Source organism: Ursus arctos, unplaced genomic scaffold (assembly GCF_023065955.2).
Source record: "Ursus arctos isolate Adak ecotype North America unplaced genomic scaffold, UrsArc2.0 scaffold_24, whole genome shotgun sequence".
NCBI classification, from domain to species: Eukaryota; Metazoa; Chordata; class Mammalia; order Carnivora; family Ursidae; genus Ursus; species Ursus arctos.
The window spans coordinates 7,647,272-7,664,985 of record NW_026622919.1 but is presented as its reverse complement, the minus strand read 5'-3'; the positions used below and the strand labels follow the sequence as shown (position 1 = coordinate 7,664,985).

Below are 17,714 nucleotides of genomic sequence, written 5' to 3'. Positions count from 1 at the left end.
AACAATGGCAGTTGGATCTGGCTTACTACGCCTAACAATCTTGTTCCTAATTCCAATAGCAAGTCGGTAACTGGGCCCCTAATTTCAAATTTTGTCCACTCTTTTTTTTCTATACAAGCAGGCTTTATGCCTCACTCACTATATACCCAAATCAATAATCCAATGCAAAAGTATGGGTGACCCTAGATTTTCACTATCAGACCAAATAACCTCACGATGCTTTCCAGAATCTTAATCCCTGAATTAACCACCCTCCAGAGCAAGATCTTTGTGGGAAGACTGTCAATTACATTCAGAGCCAATGAAAATATGGAACAACAAGAAAAGGTACAGCATAATCTACCAAGGCAAACCTATTTTATTCATTTGAGCCATACTGAAACTATCAGGAAGCAATGAAAGAGCAGTGAACCTAGAAAGACTGGAGTAAACCAGCTGAGCTCTCTAAATGTTTCATCGGAAAAACGACAGTGTTGCACTCGGTGATCTATAGGTTTTCACTTCAAATTCCACGAGGGATTTTTCTAATTTGAAGTAAAGTTGCTCCTCTTCATTTGGGGTACCCAATCCCAACTTTCTCCTCCCCACCTTCTTACAGAAGGAAATGGGGAGAAAAAAAAGAAAGAAATTGCAGCTTGATCCGGACTCTATTCTGCACTCATCAAGCAAGCACAGCACCCCTAGGTGAAGACCCGAGTCCTGAGGCCAAGCTCAGTGGAAAAGTAGAGCATCGCGATACAGCCCTACCTCCCGCCTTCGGAGTCAAACGGCTCCGCATCCAAACAGTTTAGAATCCTGCCTGTTAAGGCTACAAGCCACTTTAGTCATCTGCCCTTCTATGTTCACAACCGTCCGAGGGCACAAATTCTTCCATCTAACCCATCCTTCCCTGCTGCAGAGCTAAACCCAATCCTTCTTTCTGACCTTGGGGAGAGGGCAGGTCCCCGCCCCGGCCCCTCAAAGATGTCCTAGAGGTTCCCTCTCAATGATCAGACATTCCTCCCATCCCCCCACCCTCCTAAATTTAGGACAGGGAAGCTTTAGGGCCACTGTCTCTCTTCCGGGATCGTTCAGACTGCATTCCAAGTAGGGAAAAACGAGAGGGAAAAAGACGGGATTGGGGTGGGGGAGACGTGGACCCCGGCGAGTCACTCCTCCAGTACTTCAGGGACCAGGTACTTGCGCATCTCTCTCCCTCCTCCCCCGGGCTGCAGAGCACCCAGATGGAGACCCGAAGGGCCCACGCTTGCTCGGACCCCCGCTTCGCGCGCCCCTTCGGCTCCAACCCCCGGCGAGGGGATGGGAAGGAAGGGGGTCCCTGCGGTCTCACCTGGGGCGGAGGCGCTCGCTCATGGCAGCCGGTGGAGGGGAGCGACGCGGCGCCGCTCCGCCAGAAGAGGGAACAGAGGATGTAGTGTTCCGGCGGCCGCCACGCCCACCCCCTCGGGCCTTGGCTCTAGCCGCCGCGCGGGTGGACGCTGCCGGCGGTGAGTACCCCTCGGTGGGACCCGTACCACCGCTACTTCCGGCGTCTGCTCCGCGCCCCCCCATGTCGCAGGCGCCGTGGTACCGCCCTCTCGCGGTTGCGCAGTGGCGCGACCCCGACCGCGCCGACCGGTAACCCCGCCCACGGGAAGAGGCGGGCTCGGAGTGGGGAGGAGCGACTGGGAGCTTCTGGGAGAGGGGACCTCAAGAGAGGCGGCCTGAGCTTTCGCCGGTTCGCCGCCGAGCGGGGACGGCATAAAAGCCAAGCCAGGTTTAAATTAACTTAAATTATGTCATCATAATACGATACAAGTATTTGAGTTAGGCCCCTCTGCGGTAACAGTTTCTTAAAACACAGCTGAGAAGCATCAGGCAGTGTCGAAGACGCCCTGCGGTGGGTGCCTGCCCGGGAGTTGGGAAGCGACCGGAGGGCTGCGCCGGGGGGGCTAGTCGCGGGGGCTTCCGGAACTTCCACGCCTGGCGAGGTGAGGATGCAGTTCTGGGCCAGTCGCGGCCGATCGTGCTGTGTCCTGTGCCCCACGCGCTGGGTCGGGGATGGGGGAGTGCTTCCCGCGACGAGAGGGAGTGGATCGGATGGCGGGCCATTCGGGGGTGGGGGGGTGCTTCCCGGGGCGGCAGGACGAGCCCCCTTCGGCTTTCGTGCGGTCCCGGCGCCTCCGGCTGGGGCTGCAGGGGAGGAGGGCCCGGAGCCTCAAGCTGCCCGGCGGTCCCCGCCCACTCAGCGGGAAGCGGCGGCTCCGCTTCCGGAAAAAGTGAGGGAGCCGGGAGGAGGGCGGGCCAGGTACGGCGGCTGTTGGGGGGTACGGGTTGTGGAGTCCGCGGCGGGGTGGGAGGAGTCCCGTGGGCCCTACGCCCGGGAGGCGGGCGCGGCCTTAACTGTTTCCTTTCCGGAGCACCGAGGGGGACCTGCCCTGCCGATAACCCAGTTAGCTTGTACGTGGTTCTGTGCCGCGCCACATCCATTCTCTGGGTGTGCTGTCGAGTTACTTTTCTGATTGTGTCTCGCGCAGGCTGATAATTAAAATAGAGTTTGTTCTGCCAGACACGGGGACTGCGATCGTGAGGCATGGAGATCCAAGAGAAACAACCTCAAAATTAGCATCCTTCTGGAGAAGCTCCAGTAAGAAAGTAGTCAGTCACCCACGGTAAGACGTTACCACGTGAGGGTGCAGGATCTTTCCAGTAGGAAAGTGGTGGAGTAATGTGGTGGAGTAATGTAGAGGCAGACATGTCTAAGAGGTCCCTGGCCACGTCTAAAGTTATTAGCCCAAAGCTCGTGGACTGGCTTCAGTTGTGGGTATTCTTGTAAGTCAGCGGCCCATAACTTTGATTATATTGTCAAGGCGTTACCTCCAAAGAAAGAATAACTAAAGTTTTTTGGCCGTAAACAGTTTTGTTTTGCCTGAGCTCATAATAGGATCCTACATGGATTGGCCAGGATTCAATGTATTTATTTTGTAAATGGTTTCAGCCTCACTTTTTGACCTATTCAGTGGTCAGAAGGTATTTACAGTCAGTGCTCTATGATGATAGCGTTTACATGTTTATGTATAGAAAAGGAATTCATTTGACAACTATCATATGTCAGGCTCAGTGCTCAAAGAGGTACAAATGATACGTGGTATTATTTCTTCATGTTTTTACATGGTATAAATAGCACAAAGATTTCAAACAATGAATTTGCTGGTGGTCCATTGTACTGCAAACTATAAGTAAAAAATTGGGGCACTGTGTCCCCTCCACGTGTGTCATTTGTGCATCATAAACACTGTTACATATACATGTATGTGTGTATACACGTATCACTAATATGGTGTTAGAGCTTCATTTCTCATGCTGAAAGGATGGAAGGTTTAATATTTTCTTCTTGCACTGTAGTGGATCTTCCATATACCACTTTGAAAACCATGATTCTAAGCAAAAGCTTTCAGATCCTGGCCTGAGTTTTAACTTTTCACCATTCTTTCCTAAAATGGTGTGTTTAAGGGCTTTTAACAATTTCTTTATACTCATGTAATAACCAGTTGGCTGGCTGTAACCTTAAACAGCAAACATTTTAATCTGACTGTATTTTGAAGATTTTATTTATTTATTTGAGGAGAGAGAGAGCATGAGCAGGGGGAGGGCCAGAGGAAGAAGCAGACTCCCCACTGAGCAGGAAGTCCCACTTTAGGCTCTATCCCAGGATCCTGGGATATAACTTGAGCTGAAGGCAGACACGTAACCAACTAAGCCACCCAGGTGCCCCCTCCCTGGTATTTTGTACAACTTTTTCTTCCATTAATTTAACCATTAATTTATTAGATTTAAGTCTTTTGGCTTTGCTCATCTACTAGTTAGGGATGTTGAAAAACCCCTTTGGTTGTTTTTTTACTTACGGTTGGTTCTTGGAAGACTTTATGAAATGTAAAATGCCAAACAGAAGTGAAGCCAGGAATATTTATCTTAAAACCAACCGTGTCTTCTGTTTTCGACCTCTGTAAGAAAAAGAATAAATCAAAACACATTTTTTAAAACTTCCTTCAATCTAGGTTCTTCCAAATGAAAGGTGCACCCGTGAATGAAATGTTAGTAATGACTCTACTATGTTGGTAATCTCCCTCATAATCTCCCATTTACCTTTTTCAGGAATAGGAGAGTGATATTCACCCAGGATGGAAGTGTGTCCTTACTGTAAAAAGCCATTTAAACGATTAAAATCCCACTTGCCATACTGTAAGATGATAGGACCCACTGAACCTGCTGATCAGAAAGCTTGTCAGTCCAAGCGAGCTACACGCCCACACGCTAAAAAAATGAAAGGGCCAATCGCAGACTTAAATAACACTAAAGACAGAGAGTTGGAGAGTAAGAAGAGAAATACCAACTTGGTAAAGGACAAACCAGAACAGGCAACAAAGTCTTTTCCGCTATTGGCTGTTGGTTTGGAAAGAGCAAGTAATACAAAGGCAGAGAAAGACATCCAGAATCAAGTTCAGTGCTCCATCAAAAAGTTAAAAAATACTGAACCCAAGATTACTTTCCAGGGAGAAACGAAGGCTCAGTTTTATGCATCAGAGAACACCACCCCTAAAAGAGAATTTGCCAAATATTTGCCTACATCAGGGGAGAAGAGAAGTAACCTTTCAGAAATTGAAACATCTTTACCTCTTGGCCCAGTAACACCTTCTTCATCAAAGCACGATAGAAAATATTCTTCAGCCTTACCCAATGATGTACAGACCACTTCTGCTAATTTAAGATTGGACAAAATTGATCCCCCAAGACGGGAGCTTCTGGTAAATTTACCAGATAAGCCTATTGATGATTATCACAGTTCTCCCATGAATCTCAATTGTGGGGTTGAAAGAGAAAGAACATCGTTGTCAAGCAATGAGAGACAGTCCAAGCCCAGGGACCACCTCCCAGAAGTCTCTTCTGATGTTGGAGACTCTGAGACTCAAGAAAAGAACATGGAATCACAATTTTTAAATTTTAAGGTTAGCCCAGTAGGTGACATCCAAGTCAGGGAGAACCAAGGAAAAGGACTGAACCTTGGAACAGAGGCACACGGTAGCAGAGGAAATGCAGAGAAAAGAGCATCTGTAACAGAAATGCAGCAATGGGCTTCCGTGAGCGGTGATGCAAAGAATTTCAGTAATGATGATTCAGCCACAGAGAAGAAATGTCCAGATGAAGGTCCCAGTTTAAATTTGTGCGCTCCAAGGGAGACAACCTGCAGTGAGCTGCTTTCTGTGTCACAGTCGCATAATCAAAGCCTTGCCTCTCTGGCTGTCAGATTTTTTCAAGAGGAGAAAGCAAAAGCCTGCAATCCTAACCGAGTCCGTGGCGTGAAGGCGTTAACAGAGAGTGGTAAAGGAGCTTCTCTGCAGCACGGATCTGGCTGTGGGCTCCAAGTGTCACACCATGGGTGCCAGCAGACCTTACATTCAACACTGCCTCACGCCTCTTACAGCCCCTTCAGTCAGATTGGCATCGCTGATAGGAAGCCCCTTTCAAGCTCCCTGGGGCTGGAGTGGTTTCCAGAGCTCTATCCTGGTTATCTTGGACTAGGAGTATTGCCAGGGAAGCCCCAGTATTGGAATGCAATGGCCCAAAAGCCTCAGCTCACCAATCCCCAGGGGGAGAGACTCTCGCAAGGTAAACATGCTTATTTAGCTTATTTTTACCTAGGCACTCCAGTATCCCAGGCTTACAGTTGTTCTGAAAACATTAGTTCTTGCTCCAGAAGTAGTACCAGTGCTTTATCACTCTCCCTTCCCCTCCACGCAGAGTTGAAGGTCGGACTAGCCCAGGTCGGCCAGTGACGTTGATCACTTGGTGTTTCCACAGCAGGAGGCGGCATGGCCAGGAGATATGGGGCAGGTGTTCACTGTCTTGAGAGATTAAGTAAGGAGTCTTGGAAAGAGGCGGACAGACTGTGAGGCCTTCTCCTCGGAAGCCCTCCGGAGGCTCCTTGGCAGTCCCCACAGAGCCGGGAAGTTCCTGGCATTTCAGGGAATCCCTTTTTCTTACACGACCTGACCTTCAGTTATTGGGCTACTTCTAGTTACGATATGTAAAGTTTCTTCATTTTCCTCATCAGGAAACTTTAGATGTTTCTCTTTGTCAATTTTTCTAGAAGTGTGTGTGTATAGTATCTACTCGAGCTTTTAGCTTCGACGGGAGACCTGTAGCAACTCAGAATAGCCTTGCACCTGAAAAACTTGCAACATCTCCTCTTAAAAGGGACATACTTTCTCTCTCTGGTATATTTTATAAATTACTACATATTCATTATACCCCAAGTCCTCTGGTCTGAGAAGCATTTTTTTTTTGGTACGGTAATTATTCCTTTCTAAAAATTTCAAAACAGAAGTATAGTAAGGGAAGAGTGTTGCCAGCTAAAGCTACATCTTCTTCGATTGCTTAGTGGTTACCAGTTTTCCTACAAACAGACCTAACCTCTGGGCCCTCTTTACAGAGCTGTAGTCTGTCTCAGGGTCAGAGTTGGGCCCCCCGGTCCCTTCTTCGTGTTGACATAGAATTACTGTTAACATCTGTGTTGCTTTGTTTTCAGAGTGCTTCCACCCGTTTTCTTATTTCAGCCTCGCCGCTCTGAGAGGCGGGCAGTGATTTCCTCTGTTTGGCAGGCGATGAAGCAGGCAGAGGATGAGGGATTGGTTCAAGGTCATGTTGTCTGTAGATGGTACAGCGGCAGGTAGAACACAGTCCCTTCAGACCACATTTCACCCTTTCCACCAAACATTATTGCAGAAAGGGCGCCATAACTGGAAACACAGGTGGTTGTCAGATCTCTGCCCTTCTCTCTGATTTGCAGTGGCCCGTGGCAGATCTCTCTGGGACTTCTTTACTTCCTGTACTGTCTTTCACAGTGCTGAGGAATGTCTCTGATCTTTTCATGTCAGAGGGAAAGGGGAGGGGGCTGACGGTCAGGTGATGACTGTAGCAGACACTGCTAGGTATGTTGCATTATTACCTCATTCAGCCCTCCGGACAACTCAGGTGACTGTCACTGAAGTCACTGTCCCACCTTCCTTTATAGATGAGGAGTCTGAGCCCCAGACATGTTCATACAGTAAGTGGTGGTCAAAGAACTTTAAGCAGGCTCCACACTGAGCGCAGAGCCTGAGCTGAAATCAGGAGTCGAACGCTTCGCCCACTGAGCCACCCAGGCGCCCCAGGTTCAGGGCTATTCTGTTCTTTTATTGGTTACAGTCTGCTGTACTATGAGTGGTTTGGCAGACTGATGGCTCTGAGGACGCCACAGAATCACGTTTCAGTAAGTCGAAACGAGAATTAGGCTTAGGGAACTCGGCAGCATTAGGAGCCGTCTTGTGAGGTCTAATGAGAGAGATTTTCACAGACTTACTACCCAAAAAAAGTTGTTTCTCCCCGCATTCGCAAAAATGGATTTTAGAAGTTCAAGATTTCAATCCCTGGGGACTCGGCAAATACGAGTGCCTTAAGAGTCCCCGGCAATAGAAATTGGCTTCCTTTGTTCAAAGGAAAGCCTTGCATGAGCTTGGCTGAATTCGGGTGCCTAGGCTTTCAGGACTCGAGTTGAAGAGATCTAGGTCCTTGGGTTTCAAATCTGGACAACTGACAGTTTCACATAGGACTAAAGATTCCTGGACCTCAGCCCCAGAGACTGATCCTGAAGTAAGGTCTCAGAATCCTCTTTTCAAACATGTCTGAAGTGTTTTCTGCAGAGCAGCCAGGTTTCAGAGTACCCCTGGTATTGGGGAGGCCACTGGAGCAGGGAGCCTCAGACCCAGCATTAGGGGATGGGGGTGGCAGCAGTTGGGGGGAAGGGAGGGAGAGGTCTGAAAAAAACACAGTTCCTTGATCTACAGAAAGCAAAACCTGGCTGGTAGGGATAGCAGAAGGTAAAATTACAGGGTCATGGGTTTGGGTTTTTTTTTTTTTTTTTTTTAAAGATTTATTTAGAGAGCACAAGCTGGGGAGGGAGCAGGGAGAGGGAGAGAGAGAGTCTCAAGCAGACTGCTCGCTGAGTGTGGATCCACACACAGAGCTTGATTCCACAGCCCTGCAATCACCACCTGAGCCAAAACCAAGACTCTGATGCTTAACCGGCTGTGCTATGCAGGTGCCCCGGGTCTCGGGTTTTCAAAGGCCATTCTCATCATCAAATAGCGTTTCCATCAGTAAACTACCCTGGTGAGCTGTTTGAGACAGGGCCCATGTGGGGAAGGATCAGAGCAGAGCAGGAGTATAACAAGCCAGGGTGAGGTCTGCTAGTAGCCAGAGGAGGCCACGAAAGGGGACGTTTTACATAAAAGAGCATATGACAACAGCCAGAGAGATGAGGGGTCAGTCAAGTCACATGTCTGGAGTTCCAGCCAGACCAGAGAGGCGATAGAAAGTGTTAGAGGTACCCAAGCCAGGGACGGTTCCTGCGTTTCTAGGAGAGAGCAGAGCCATTGTCACTAGGTTTGGGATATAAGGCCATCAACACTGGCAGGCCAAGGACAGCATCTAGAGCAGATGGCAGTGGGTGTTAGCAGTCCTGGGCCTGCAGTCAGGCTGAAAGGGTTGTACCCAGGGTCCCTGAGTAGCAGGAAGGATGACACTGGAGAAGCTCTAACAGAACTTCTGTGGGTTCTGAGCTGGCCTCTCGTGGGCCTCAGTCTTTTTTACACCCCAGCTCAGGGCTGGAACTGATGTTATTCACACAAGTTTGAACCCTTGATGAAAGAGGCTGCTGGCTGGAGAAGGAACAGAGTCGAGGGACCACCCCTTTCCTGACGTGGCAGGGGAAGTGGTTCTGCAGTTGGAGTTTTCACGAAAGTGTCTCTTCCCATCTTTTTCCGTTTTTTTCCAAGAAGAGTGGATCATGTCATCCTTTGTTTTTTAAGAGATTAATCTTCACCTCGCAAAATAATTATTTTCTGTGTAATTTCTTGGAAGCCAGTGTGGTTTTTCGCATGTTAACTTAATGTCACGAGTGTTTGCATAGCATTTTTACATCTGTAGCAACTTTTACCTCTGTTAAACCTGTGCTAAATACTTGCTTCATTTATCCTTTATTCCGATGAACCCCACCAAGACCAGAGGGCCAGCAACAGTAGAGATTCCCTGCCTATCATTAGACAGAAGGACAGGTGGAGGAAAGCTGTAAATAGGCAGCATAAACCCTCCCTCCTGGTTCTCTGTTCGTTAATCTCGAACATAAACGAGAAACGTTGGCTGGTCAGTAATAGCAGTGGGCTAATAGGGCACACACGTTGATTCTAGTACACGTAGTGACAAGGAGCAGTAGGGACTATAATAGAAAGTCCTGCCTTCCGCTCAAATGCTTAGCAAACGGTGGGAAATGTAGACCGTTCATTTCATTAAACACGTGCACGGATCGGCTGCGCCGTCTGTTCTTCAGATCAAAAACGTCTCCGGGTCCTGATCCCCAGGGGCTCCTTCAGCGTTTTGAGGGCCCTCTTTCTGACTGGGAATCACACTGCACTTAGCTGCAGCCCCACACAGCCAGTGGTCCAGCGGCTTAGATCCACTTCCGGCAGCCTGGTCCTGGGAACCGCGGGCACGGAGTGTCGGGAAGGAGACTGAGTCTAGACGAACGATCACAGTGCCTTCTGTTTGGAACCGTAGTTCCTTTGTTGGAAAGAAGCTCGACTGCTCTCAGGAGTTTGGAACCCCCGACCAGACTTACAACCTCCACCTTGTCTCTGATGAGGCTCTTGGGAGCTGTCCAGAAAGGTGAGCTGGAGTCACGGCCTGTTGGGTTGTGTTGCTGGTTCCAAGCATTTGGAGAAGTTTCTCTTCACTTTAGCCAGGGCTAAGGGAAAGAGAGAAAGAGACAAGTGCGTAGGCTCTCTTCTCTTTGTCTGTTTTTGCCCTGGAAGCTGACTCGATCGAGAGCACCAGAGCTGGCGGAACAGCAGCCGCTATCTATGGAACAGAGTTCGTTTCAGTACTGTCCCCCCGCCACCTCCCCTCCTCGCTCCCTTGCCCACCTTGATTGTCCCAAAGCCAGGAGGACTCTACACCTTGAGTTAACCAGTCGTATTAATCCCCCCCAAACTCAAGATGTCGACCAAACTCTCAAAAACAAGAGTAACTCAATGTATTGAAATTGAGGTCTTCTGGATTCGAGCCTTTTCATCTGTTTAAAAAACACGTATGTGGTGGTATGTAAATTCTGTGCATTACAAGCCCATCGCCCATGCTAACTGGGAGAACTCGAATAACTGGCAGGTCGCAGCCCCTCATTACAGCTCACCATAGCAACCAGACGTGTTTCTTTTTGAACAGGCTGGATCAGGTGCAGCACCACGGTGAGGAGTGGAGTCGGGGGCGTCACCATGCTCTTTACGGGGTACTTCGTCCTGTGGTGCGGCTGGAGTTTCAGGCATCTGAGTAAGCCTTTTTGATATTTTTTAATCGAAATCACAGGTCACATCCCATTAAAGGGCCTCCAGGGGATTCTCCAAATTGCTTTTTATATGACAGTGTTGTATCATCTGACATGCCCTCGTGAGTGAGCCACTGCCTGTGGCTCTGGGGTTTTTATTAAAGGTTATGGTTATAACGAACTTCATAAGATTTGACAAGAATTTACATAATTGCTTCCGTGCTCCACGTGAGGTTGTCCTCGGAGATCTGGTGGTCTCTTGTTTTCTCCTGAAAGTCACTTGCCTGCCAGGTCAGCACCCTTCAGATTCCTGCCTTAGAACTTCTTTTTAGCGTTGTATAACCCCAAGAGTGGAGGAGAAACCATACAGCTCTCACTCATGTGTCTGAGGGTCACAGAAATCTTAGTTAACGTTACTTTCACCACGTAAAACACAGAAACATCCTCCTCGTTAGGAGTTTCAGCTTGCATCAGGTCTCGCCAGGAGGATGAATGTCTGAAATTCATTTCCCTCTTTTAGCTCAGGATGACTTTTCTCATTTTTTTAAAGTCTTGCCTTTGTAAAAATATATTTTTATAGTTAAAATGTTTAAAAGACATTGAATATAGAAGAATATCAAAAAAACCCAGTATTTTTCCACAATTAAAAACCCAGTTGCTTTCTGAAAACTTTTGGTGTAAAAGTACAAGATAACCATTAATACCAGTGTCATTCACAAATGGTTACTAGGACTTCTAAAATACCAGGCTGGCTGGCTGGCTGGCTGGCTCCGTTGGTAGAGCACGTGACTCTTAATCCCAGGGTCGTAAGTTCAAGCCCCACATTGGGCGTGGAGCCTACTTAAAATAAAAAAAATTAAAAAACAAAAACCAGGACTTGACTGTAATTGGATTTTTTTGACTAATTCAGTGTCCAGTAAGTGGGATCGCTGGTCAGGCAGCAGAAATGGGACTGCAGTACATCCCTACCTGCTGCTGGTGGCGAGCTGGTGAGTGTTGGGTGGTCCACTTGTCTGTTCGGGAGAAAGAGGAGTTCCTCTCTGATCAGACCTGCCTACGTGAAGACTCCACTTCTTTCCCAGGGACAAGCCCCCCTCCCCCTTAATGGCTTACCTGTCTGAAAGGGCTCAGTGGGTTAATACCCGAGGTTTGTTTTTCACATCTTTGAATTGAAGAAAGTGAAGCAGAAATTTCTGATTGCATCTAAGACTTTATTGCTGAATCTGTAAAACAAAAGGGAAACGAAATGATCTGTAGAGGCAAGAGACAGAAACAGTCCTTAGGAGTGGCCTCTTGGATCCTTACACTTCTCTCTGTTTATCCAAAGAGCTGCAGCGCTGGCGTAAGTGAGGACCTGGACACCGCGTCCGCAAGCTCGGAGCCTCCAGGGCGCGGACGCGGGGGACACCTGCAGGGCAGATTTAACCATTTAAAATGGTTTGGGGGAGAGGGAGTGAAAAGAATAAAATTAATTGGAATCTAAAACAGTTCTAGAGGAAGTCGGTTCTTTTAATGTGGACAGGTCTGGTTCGGTGTGGACATTTCTTTGGCTGGCTCTCCAGAGTGACAGTTACTGCAAAGCCTTCCGTTTGTTTGCTCATAAAGGCTGCAGGTATTCAGGGAGGCATGAAGATGACAAAGGTCATCATTAAAAGTTTTAAATAGTTATTTCTTAATTCTCAGTAAATAATATCTCCCTTTTAAATCTTTCTCCCTAAAATTACTCTCTAAGCTTTGGCATTTTACTGTTCATCCATACAAGATACCAGGCTACATGCATACTGACCCAGAAGAGTGTGTGAAGTGGCAGAAGATCAGCTTACCTCAGGCCCTTTGGGGTCCCTGACCAGATCTTGGCAGGCGTAAGAAACAAAAGCACAGTAAGGGTGGGTCCAGAGTTGCAGGTGAGCCTTTGAAAAATCTTTCAGGTATTTTTAAGCTGATTAAAATGAAATCACACACTAAACAATTTTAAATCATCTCTTATACATCTTAAGTGAGTATAGTAGTGAACAAATGGTTTCTGTTTACCATGTCCTTCTGAAAACCTCAGAATCCCACCCCATCCCTTCCTAAGAATTTCTGTGAAATACTCTTGACCTTTTTACTTTGTTAGGGTTGTTTTTGGCTGGTGGGTTTTCCTTGTCTCTTTCCCCATCAAAATATTCAGTGTGCTTTTCTAATTTTATGGCTTCTGCTTTGGCCCCTAGACAGTAGCTTGATAGAAAAGATAGAAAGTCCCTAGATAACGCAGGTGGATAACTGTTGCTCCAGCCCCTTTTCCAGCGCGGGGGTTGATTATCTATCAGATCTGTTTATATCTGTTTATATCTACCTGTTTGCCTGTTTGCCACAAATACACACACATTTTAGCTTTGCTTGTGATATCCTCGGCAAATACATGAGGTCAGTCCCTGTTTTGTCCCAGCTCCTTCAAAACCACAAACAAGCAGGTGTGCTGTTCTAAAGCCAACATTTATTTATTTGCACATCTCTTCTGTCTCTCTTCTCAAAAGTTGAATTCTGGCTCTATCTTCTGTATTAGCTACCTTTTCTATTCCCAGTCCCCGGTCTCTCTCCCTCACTAATTATCGCCAGTGGGAGTAATTTAATTCTGCACCAATGGCTCATGATTAGGGGAAAGGTATACTAGAATTCTCCATAAGGAAAAATTCATGGTTGAGGAAACGAGTACTGCGTTTGGTTATCTTAGTCTAGTATTACTATGAACTTCATTGAAATTCCAAAAACTGTAGCTTTCATTTTGAAACGGCTTTGTGCCCATTCTTTGCAAATGCCCTTTAAGAGAGACACTTAGGGAGAGATTCTCCCTGCACTTCCCTGCACTTGCCTTAGTCTAGGTCAGAAACCCTTAGGCTGCCAGCGTAGAGGAGAACACTGTCAGTGATGGCCTCAGTGATAGCCTCAGTGATGGCCTGGTGCCCACTTCCCCCAAAGCCCTCAAGCTGGGCTCAGCAGGCTACGATGGCCGGCGGCGCAGGCCAGCCCACTACCTATTTTTAAATAGTCTTCCCGGAGCACAGCCTGCTCCACACTCTTACCACTACTGTAAATAAACTAGCTTGTCAGAATCAGAATGCTGGAACAATGAAAACTTCCACTTAATTTATGTATCACAATAAATGTTTTAAATTTATATCACGATAAATATTTGACATCCCTGAAAATAAGTTCCTTAACCAGAAGAGTGAACTACAGAACCATCCCACCAGTCCCTAAAAGGAGAGCTGCTTCGTTTTGCCAAGTTTAAGACAGAGGTGGGATCCTGCGTTCAGAAGAGGAGTTTTAATCTGACGTGATCAGGACCAAGAATCCTAACTCACATGTAGTAGGAAAGAAGAAGAAGTCTTAACTGAGGTCTTTGAATTTGATACTGAGCAGTCCAGACTCTTAAATGATCCGGGGGACTTTGAAGAAGCCATGTCTCCGGATTCTGGAGTTCCTTGGTAACACCCACAGCTGGAGAGGGAAAGTTCTGTCCACTCACTGCTGCCATCTTGGGGGGGCGGGGAGCATGCTTGAAGACCTTTCATCCAGTCTTTTAAGGATTTCTTCATAATGTTCCAAATAGTCTGAGTCATTGAGGTCAGCTGATAATCATGGATTCTTTTCCAGGATTCGGGTCCAGACAAACTCAGCATGATCAAGGGAATACACTTCATAGCTCCCGCTTGCAAGAGTGACGTAACTCTGGTTTATGAAGGTACATTTATTACTCATACGTGCAAATATCCCTACAAAATAAGTTCATTTGCACAGCCAGTCCCCATCAGGCGTGTGACCCGGCAGATGCAAGGCTTCGTCCGGCAAGACTAGAGGTTCCTTTCCAAACTGAATTTTAGACGAGTGAGCCTGAGCTGCCAGAAGCCAGGGCCCTGCAGACGTGAGGCAGGAGTAACTGCTCTGCTTTTCACAGAGCCAAGAAATAGAAGTCAAGAATGCTCGTAACTGGATGGGCCATGTTAAACAGCCTCCTTGATTTCGTCTCACAAAACGATGCTCCGTGACTTCCACGGCCCGGCAGGAGCTCCCCTTGGGTAAGCAACAGGGCCTGCAGGGCCGTAGCTGGCAGAGAACCCATACAAACAAGCCCCATCCGCCTTCCCGGCCATCCTGCAGAGAGTTACTGCGATAGCCGGGCTCCTCTGCACCTTCGAGAAGACTTGCAAGGAGAGCACCCTTCTGGAAGGCTGGAAATCCTCGCGGGCAGGCCCCAGTGCCCTGGCTGTGCCCTCATGGTCTGCAGGGTGGGTTAACCCTGGCGTTAGCTCCTGGAGTTTAAGCCTGAGTGAGAATATCTGAAATGCTGAGTGTACTGGGGAAAGTACTTTTGTCTAATACACATTAAAGTATTTAGCTATTAGGGGCGCCTGCGTGGCTCAGTCTTTGGGCGTCTGCCTTCGGCTCAGGTCATGATTGGGATCGAGCCCCGCATCGGGCTCCCTGCTCTGCTGGGAGCCTGCCTCTTCCTCTCCCACTCCCCCTACTTGTGTCCTCTTTCTCTCGCTGGCTGTCTCTCTCTCTGTCAAATAAATAAAATCTTAAAAAAAAAAAAATTAAAAAAGTATTTAGCTATTAAAGATAATCATCTGTTCTATTAGCAATGGGATGTTTCAGTCCTTAGGGGGAACCCTATCTGCTGCCAGTGTTCTTAGTCCTTGTTTGTCCTGATTTACAGATTATCCTAATTACCCTGCTCCCTCCATGCATTACCACCCCTTCAGAACAACAGCAACATTTTAAAATATATATATTTTTAATTCCCCTATTATTTGCCTCTTCCAGACCCTCACCTTTGAGATGGGTGGGTGTGGCCCTGGGCAAGTTATCTAACTTACTGGAGCCTCTCTGGACGGTCTGAACTGTAAGGTGGGGACAATCATACATACTTCACAGAGATTCGATGAGATGAGAAGTCCTGCGTCAGTAAATTCCAGCAAGGGCTGACGTACAGCAGGAATTCAGAAACCTCTGTGGCAGCATCCCATGTTCAGATGCTAAACTTGAACCAAGCAAGAAAGACCCCGCCACAATTCCCACGGAAGGCCAGCTACCGTTTGGGCGCCCGCTCTGTCAAAGCCAAGTACTGTGCTAAGTTCTTACGTGCGTGATCGCGTTCTATCCCTCTGACCACCCAGTGGGGCTGGTGCTATGCTCCTTTTTCACCACGAGCAAGCGGACGCTCGACATGAAGCAGTTTGCCTCCATGACCACGTGGCGTTTGTCCCGGCAGCCCGGGTGGAGCTGCGGTGCTGTGGGCCCGCATGGCTTTCGACTGCCCTGTCCCCTTACCCTCCAGCTCCGGGGGGGCCAGCTGTCACATCTGCCAAAGGGGGGTGGGGTACGCCTGGTCCCACCACACACCTCCTCCTGTTTTCTCCCTTTCCCCCAAAGGCTTGGCCTCGCCCCTGCGCTCCTCTCCCGGTGGACGAAATCACAATGACCTTTGACTTAGGCATCAGCATAGATAGTATGACATGAAATGGTCCCTGTCACTCCCTCGCCTCCCCAAGATAGGCCCTGTTGTACCATCTCCTTCCCCATAACTCCTTCCATAAGGCAGGCTCAGAGTATTGCCTTAAATGTAAGGAAGCCACGCAGGGAAGCTGCTGTCATGCTAAAGAAAACCGTGGATTTAATCATCAGTTGGTAGCAGCAGGTGAGGCCATGTGCACGGGACTGTGGCACGCGGCCCAGGCTTGTCGCTGGTGGTGCGGGAGCTGCACAGACCGGGACACCTGTATTTCCCACAAACTGGGTTTTGGGTGTACGTACATTCTGCTCCCCCATTTTCTGGGTACCTCGTCCTGCCACAGTCCATCTGGCAGCCCTGTTGTATTTTTAGCAGCCCATTCACTCACAGGATTAGAGGAAATAAGCCTGCGTGGCGCAGGCTGCTTCGCATCTCCTGACCTGTGGAGGCCGACGCGAGGGCTCACTGGGGCTCTGGGACCAGAGGACCCCCCAGAATGGCCACTGGGTGTCTTCGCTGGGTCTTCAGTTAGCCCATAGACCGGGGGTTATTTTTTGATAACTCCTACCTGTTGGAGTCTTATTGCACTGGCTGGCATGATGGCCCATGTTTCGACACTAAAAGAAAAAGATGAGCGGTGTGACTCTTTGTAAATTCAGATCCCAAGAGAAATACCCTAACCGGTCTAGGGAGCCCTGAGAGCTGGTCAGCTGTCATTCTAAGGAGTGCGATGGATTCTCGCTTAATGAAGCTCCAGGGCTGCAGATGTTCGAAGGTCCCCAAATCAAATGTATGGGAGAGGCAAGAGCTCTGCGCCCCTCCCTCCCGATGGAGCTTTCTCTGACAGCACAGAGTCAGAAGCACGGGACCGCGTAGACACGATCTCGTGAAGTTAGGTTTTTTCCCTGATAAGCCAGAAAATAGCAAAAACACAACAGAACCAGAAAAACAAGGTGCTATGTTCCCTTCCTTACCAAATCCTGCCCCCCCCCCCAGATATTGAGGACATGATGTATGAACTCAGAATTCATAGGGAAGGAGGAGGTGAGAGCTGTTTAACTTACTAGCTTTTAAAGAAAAAGTCTTGTCTGGCCGGAGATGTGTCACCTGAGGTCAAGGAGACTTAGCAGTAACACTGGGGTTACCGGTGCCCCCCCACCCCCTCATTCGCACTCCTACCCCCCCGCCCCCGTGTGGTGTTCGTTCTTGACCAACAGCAGCTACTCATCCCTCCCTCGCCCTCAGCGGGGCAATGGCCTGGTCTGTCCGCAGCTACTCACCGTGTAGCACGGGCCCTGCTCCAGTGCCCTGAGCCCCGAGCGGTAGGAGACCTGGTGCTCCTGGAGCCTCCTCTGAGGGTGGAGAAGCAGACACTCCGTCGTCGGGGAAGGGGGCCTGCGAGGCTCCCGGGCAGAAGCAGGAGGTGCTGAACGCCGTGGCCAGCTGACAAGCTGCTGCTAAGGTCAGGAGAAAGCACTGCAGACATTCCCTCTGGGCAGACACGGTGGCTTTACATAAACTGAGGGCAGAGGCTCTGGGCAGGTGTTCTGGCGGAAACCAGGTTTCGAGACGCCGTTATTGACAGCCTCCATTGCCCAAAGCATGCCTCCTGATGAGTTACAAATGCGCCTGGGAGTTGCCCACCGTCATGGAAGAGGCTTCCCACCTTCTAGCCCGATCCCACTCAAAGGCAGCAGGGGGCGCCCTCCCGAACCGGCACCAGCCTTCCCTCCCCCTGAGCTGCCGGATGTGGGACCCTGATTAACAGCGCTGAGCAGAGCCCTGTTCCCACGCCTGCTTTGACCTCTCAGACTCCACCAGCAGCCC

The 17,714-nt window shown here is 48.8% G+C and overlaps 2 protein-coding genes and 1 long non-coding RNA gene across 30 annotated transcripts in view; 1 reads left to right on the top strand and 2 right to left on the bottom strand.

Annotated features, from left to right (window-relative positions):
- The window catches only part of FAM104A (family with sequence similarity 104 member A), an 18,580-nt gene extending 16,324 nt beyond the window's left edge, over positions 1–2,256 (bottom strand). Inside the window, exon 1 of one of the 2 annotated variants that reach the window (XM_026512340.4) lies at positions 1,331–2,256. In XM_026512340.4, coding sequence (XP_026368125.3) covers positions 1,331–1,551 — 221 coding nt within the window. In that variant the 5' untranslated portion in view covers positions 1,552–2,256. The remainder of the gene's footprint in view (positions 1–1,330) is intronic. The other variant, XM_026512341.4, reaches the window with a different exon arrangement.
- CUNH17orf80 (chromosome unknown C17orf80 homolog) lies at positions 1,637–14,777 on the top strand. Of its 27 annotated transcripts, none has more exons than XM_048225941.2 (7): positions 1,637–1,970; positions 2,549–2,651; positions 4,135–5,646; positions 9,631–9,738; positions 10,294–10,398; positions 11,304–11,382; positions 11,721–11,878. In XM_048225941.2, coding segments are annotated over exons 3-7 (1,779 nt in total). In that variant the 5' UTR covers positions 1,637–1,970; positions 2,549–2,651; positions 4,135–4,160; the 3' UTR covers positions 11,722–11,878. The 27 variants fall into 27 exon arrangements, 26 of the variants coding, with proteins under 26 accessions (XP_048081898.2, XP_048081919.2, XP_048081900.2 ...); XM_048225929.2 differs by lacking the exon at positions 11,721–11,878 and adding an exon at positions 12,126–12,295 and having other exon boundaries at positions 1,680–1,970; XM_057318032.1 differs by lacking the exons at positions 11,304–11,382; positions 11,721–11,878 and adding exons at positions 14,030–14,117; positions 14,331–14,777 and having other exon boundaries at positions 1,682–1,970.
- On the bottom strand, positions 11,584–17,714 carry LOC130544725 (uncharacterized). Its single transcript, XR_008961251.1, has 2 exons — positions 17,168–17,714; positions 11,584–16,504 (listed from the first exon to the last, which is right to left on the bottom strand). It is a non-coding gene; the product is annotated as an uncharacterized LOC130544725 (long non-coding RNA).

What these genes read in the sequence shown, in the direction of transcription:
- CUNH17orf80 (XM_048225929.2), top strand. Translation starts at nt 4,161, where the DNA reads ATGGAAGTGTGTCCTTACTGTAAAAAGCCATTTAAACGATTAAAATCC. An exon ending in CTGGAGTTTCAGGCATCTGA is followed by an intron (nt 10,399 to 11,303) that starts GTAAGCCTTTTT and finishes TGACTAATTCAG; the next exon opens with TGTCCAGTAAGTGGGATCGC. An exon ending in CTGCTGCTGGTGGCGAGCTG is followed by an intron (nt 11,383 to 12,125) that starts GTGAGTGTTGGG and finishes TTACTCTCTAAG; the next exon opens with CTTTGGCATTTTACTGTTCA.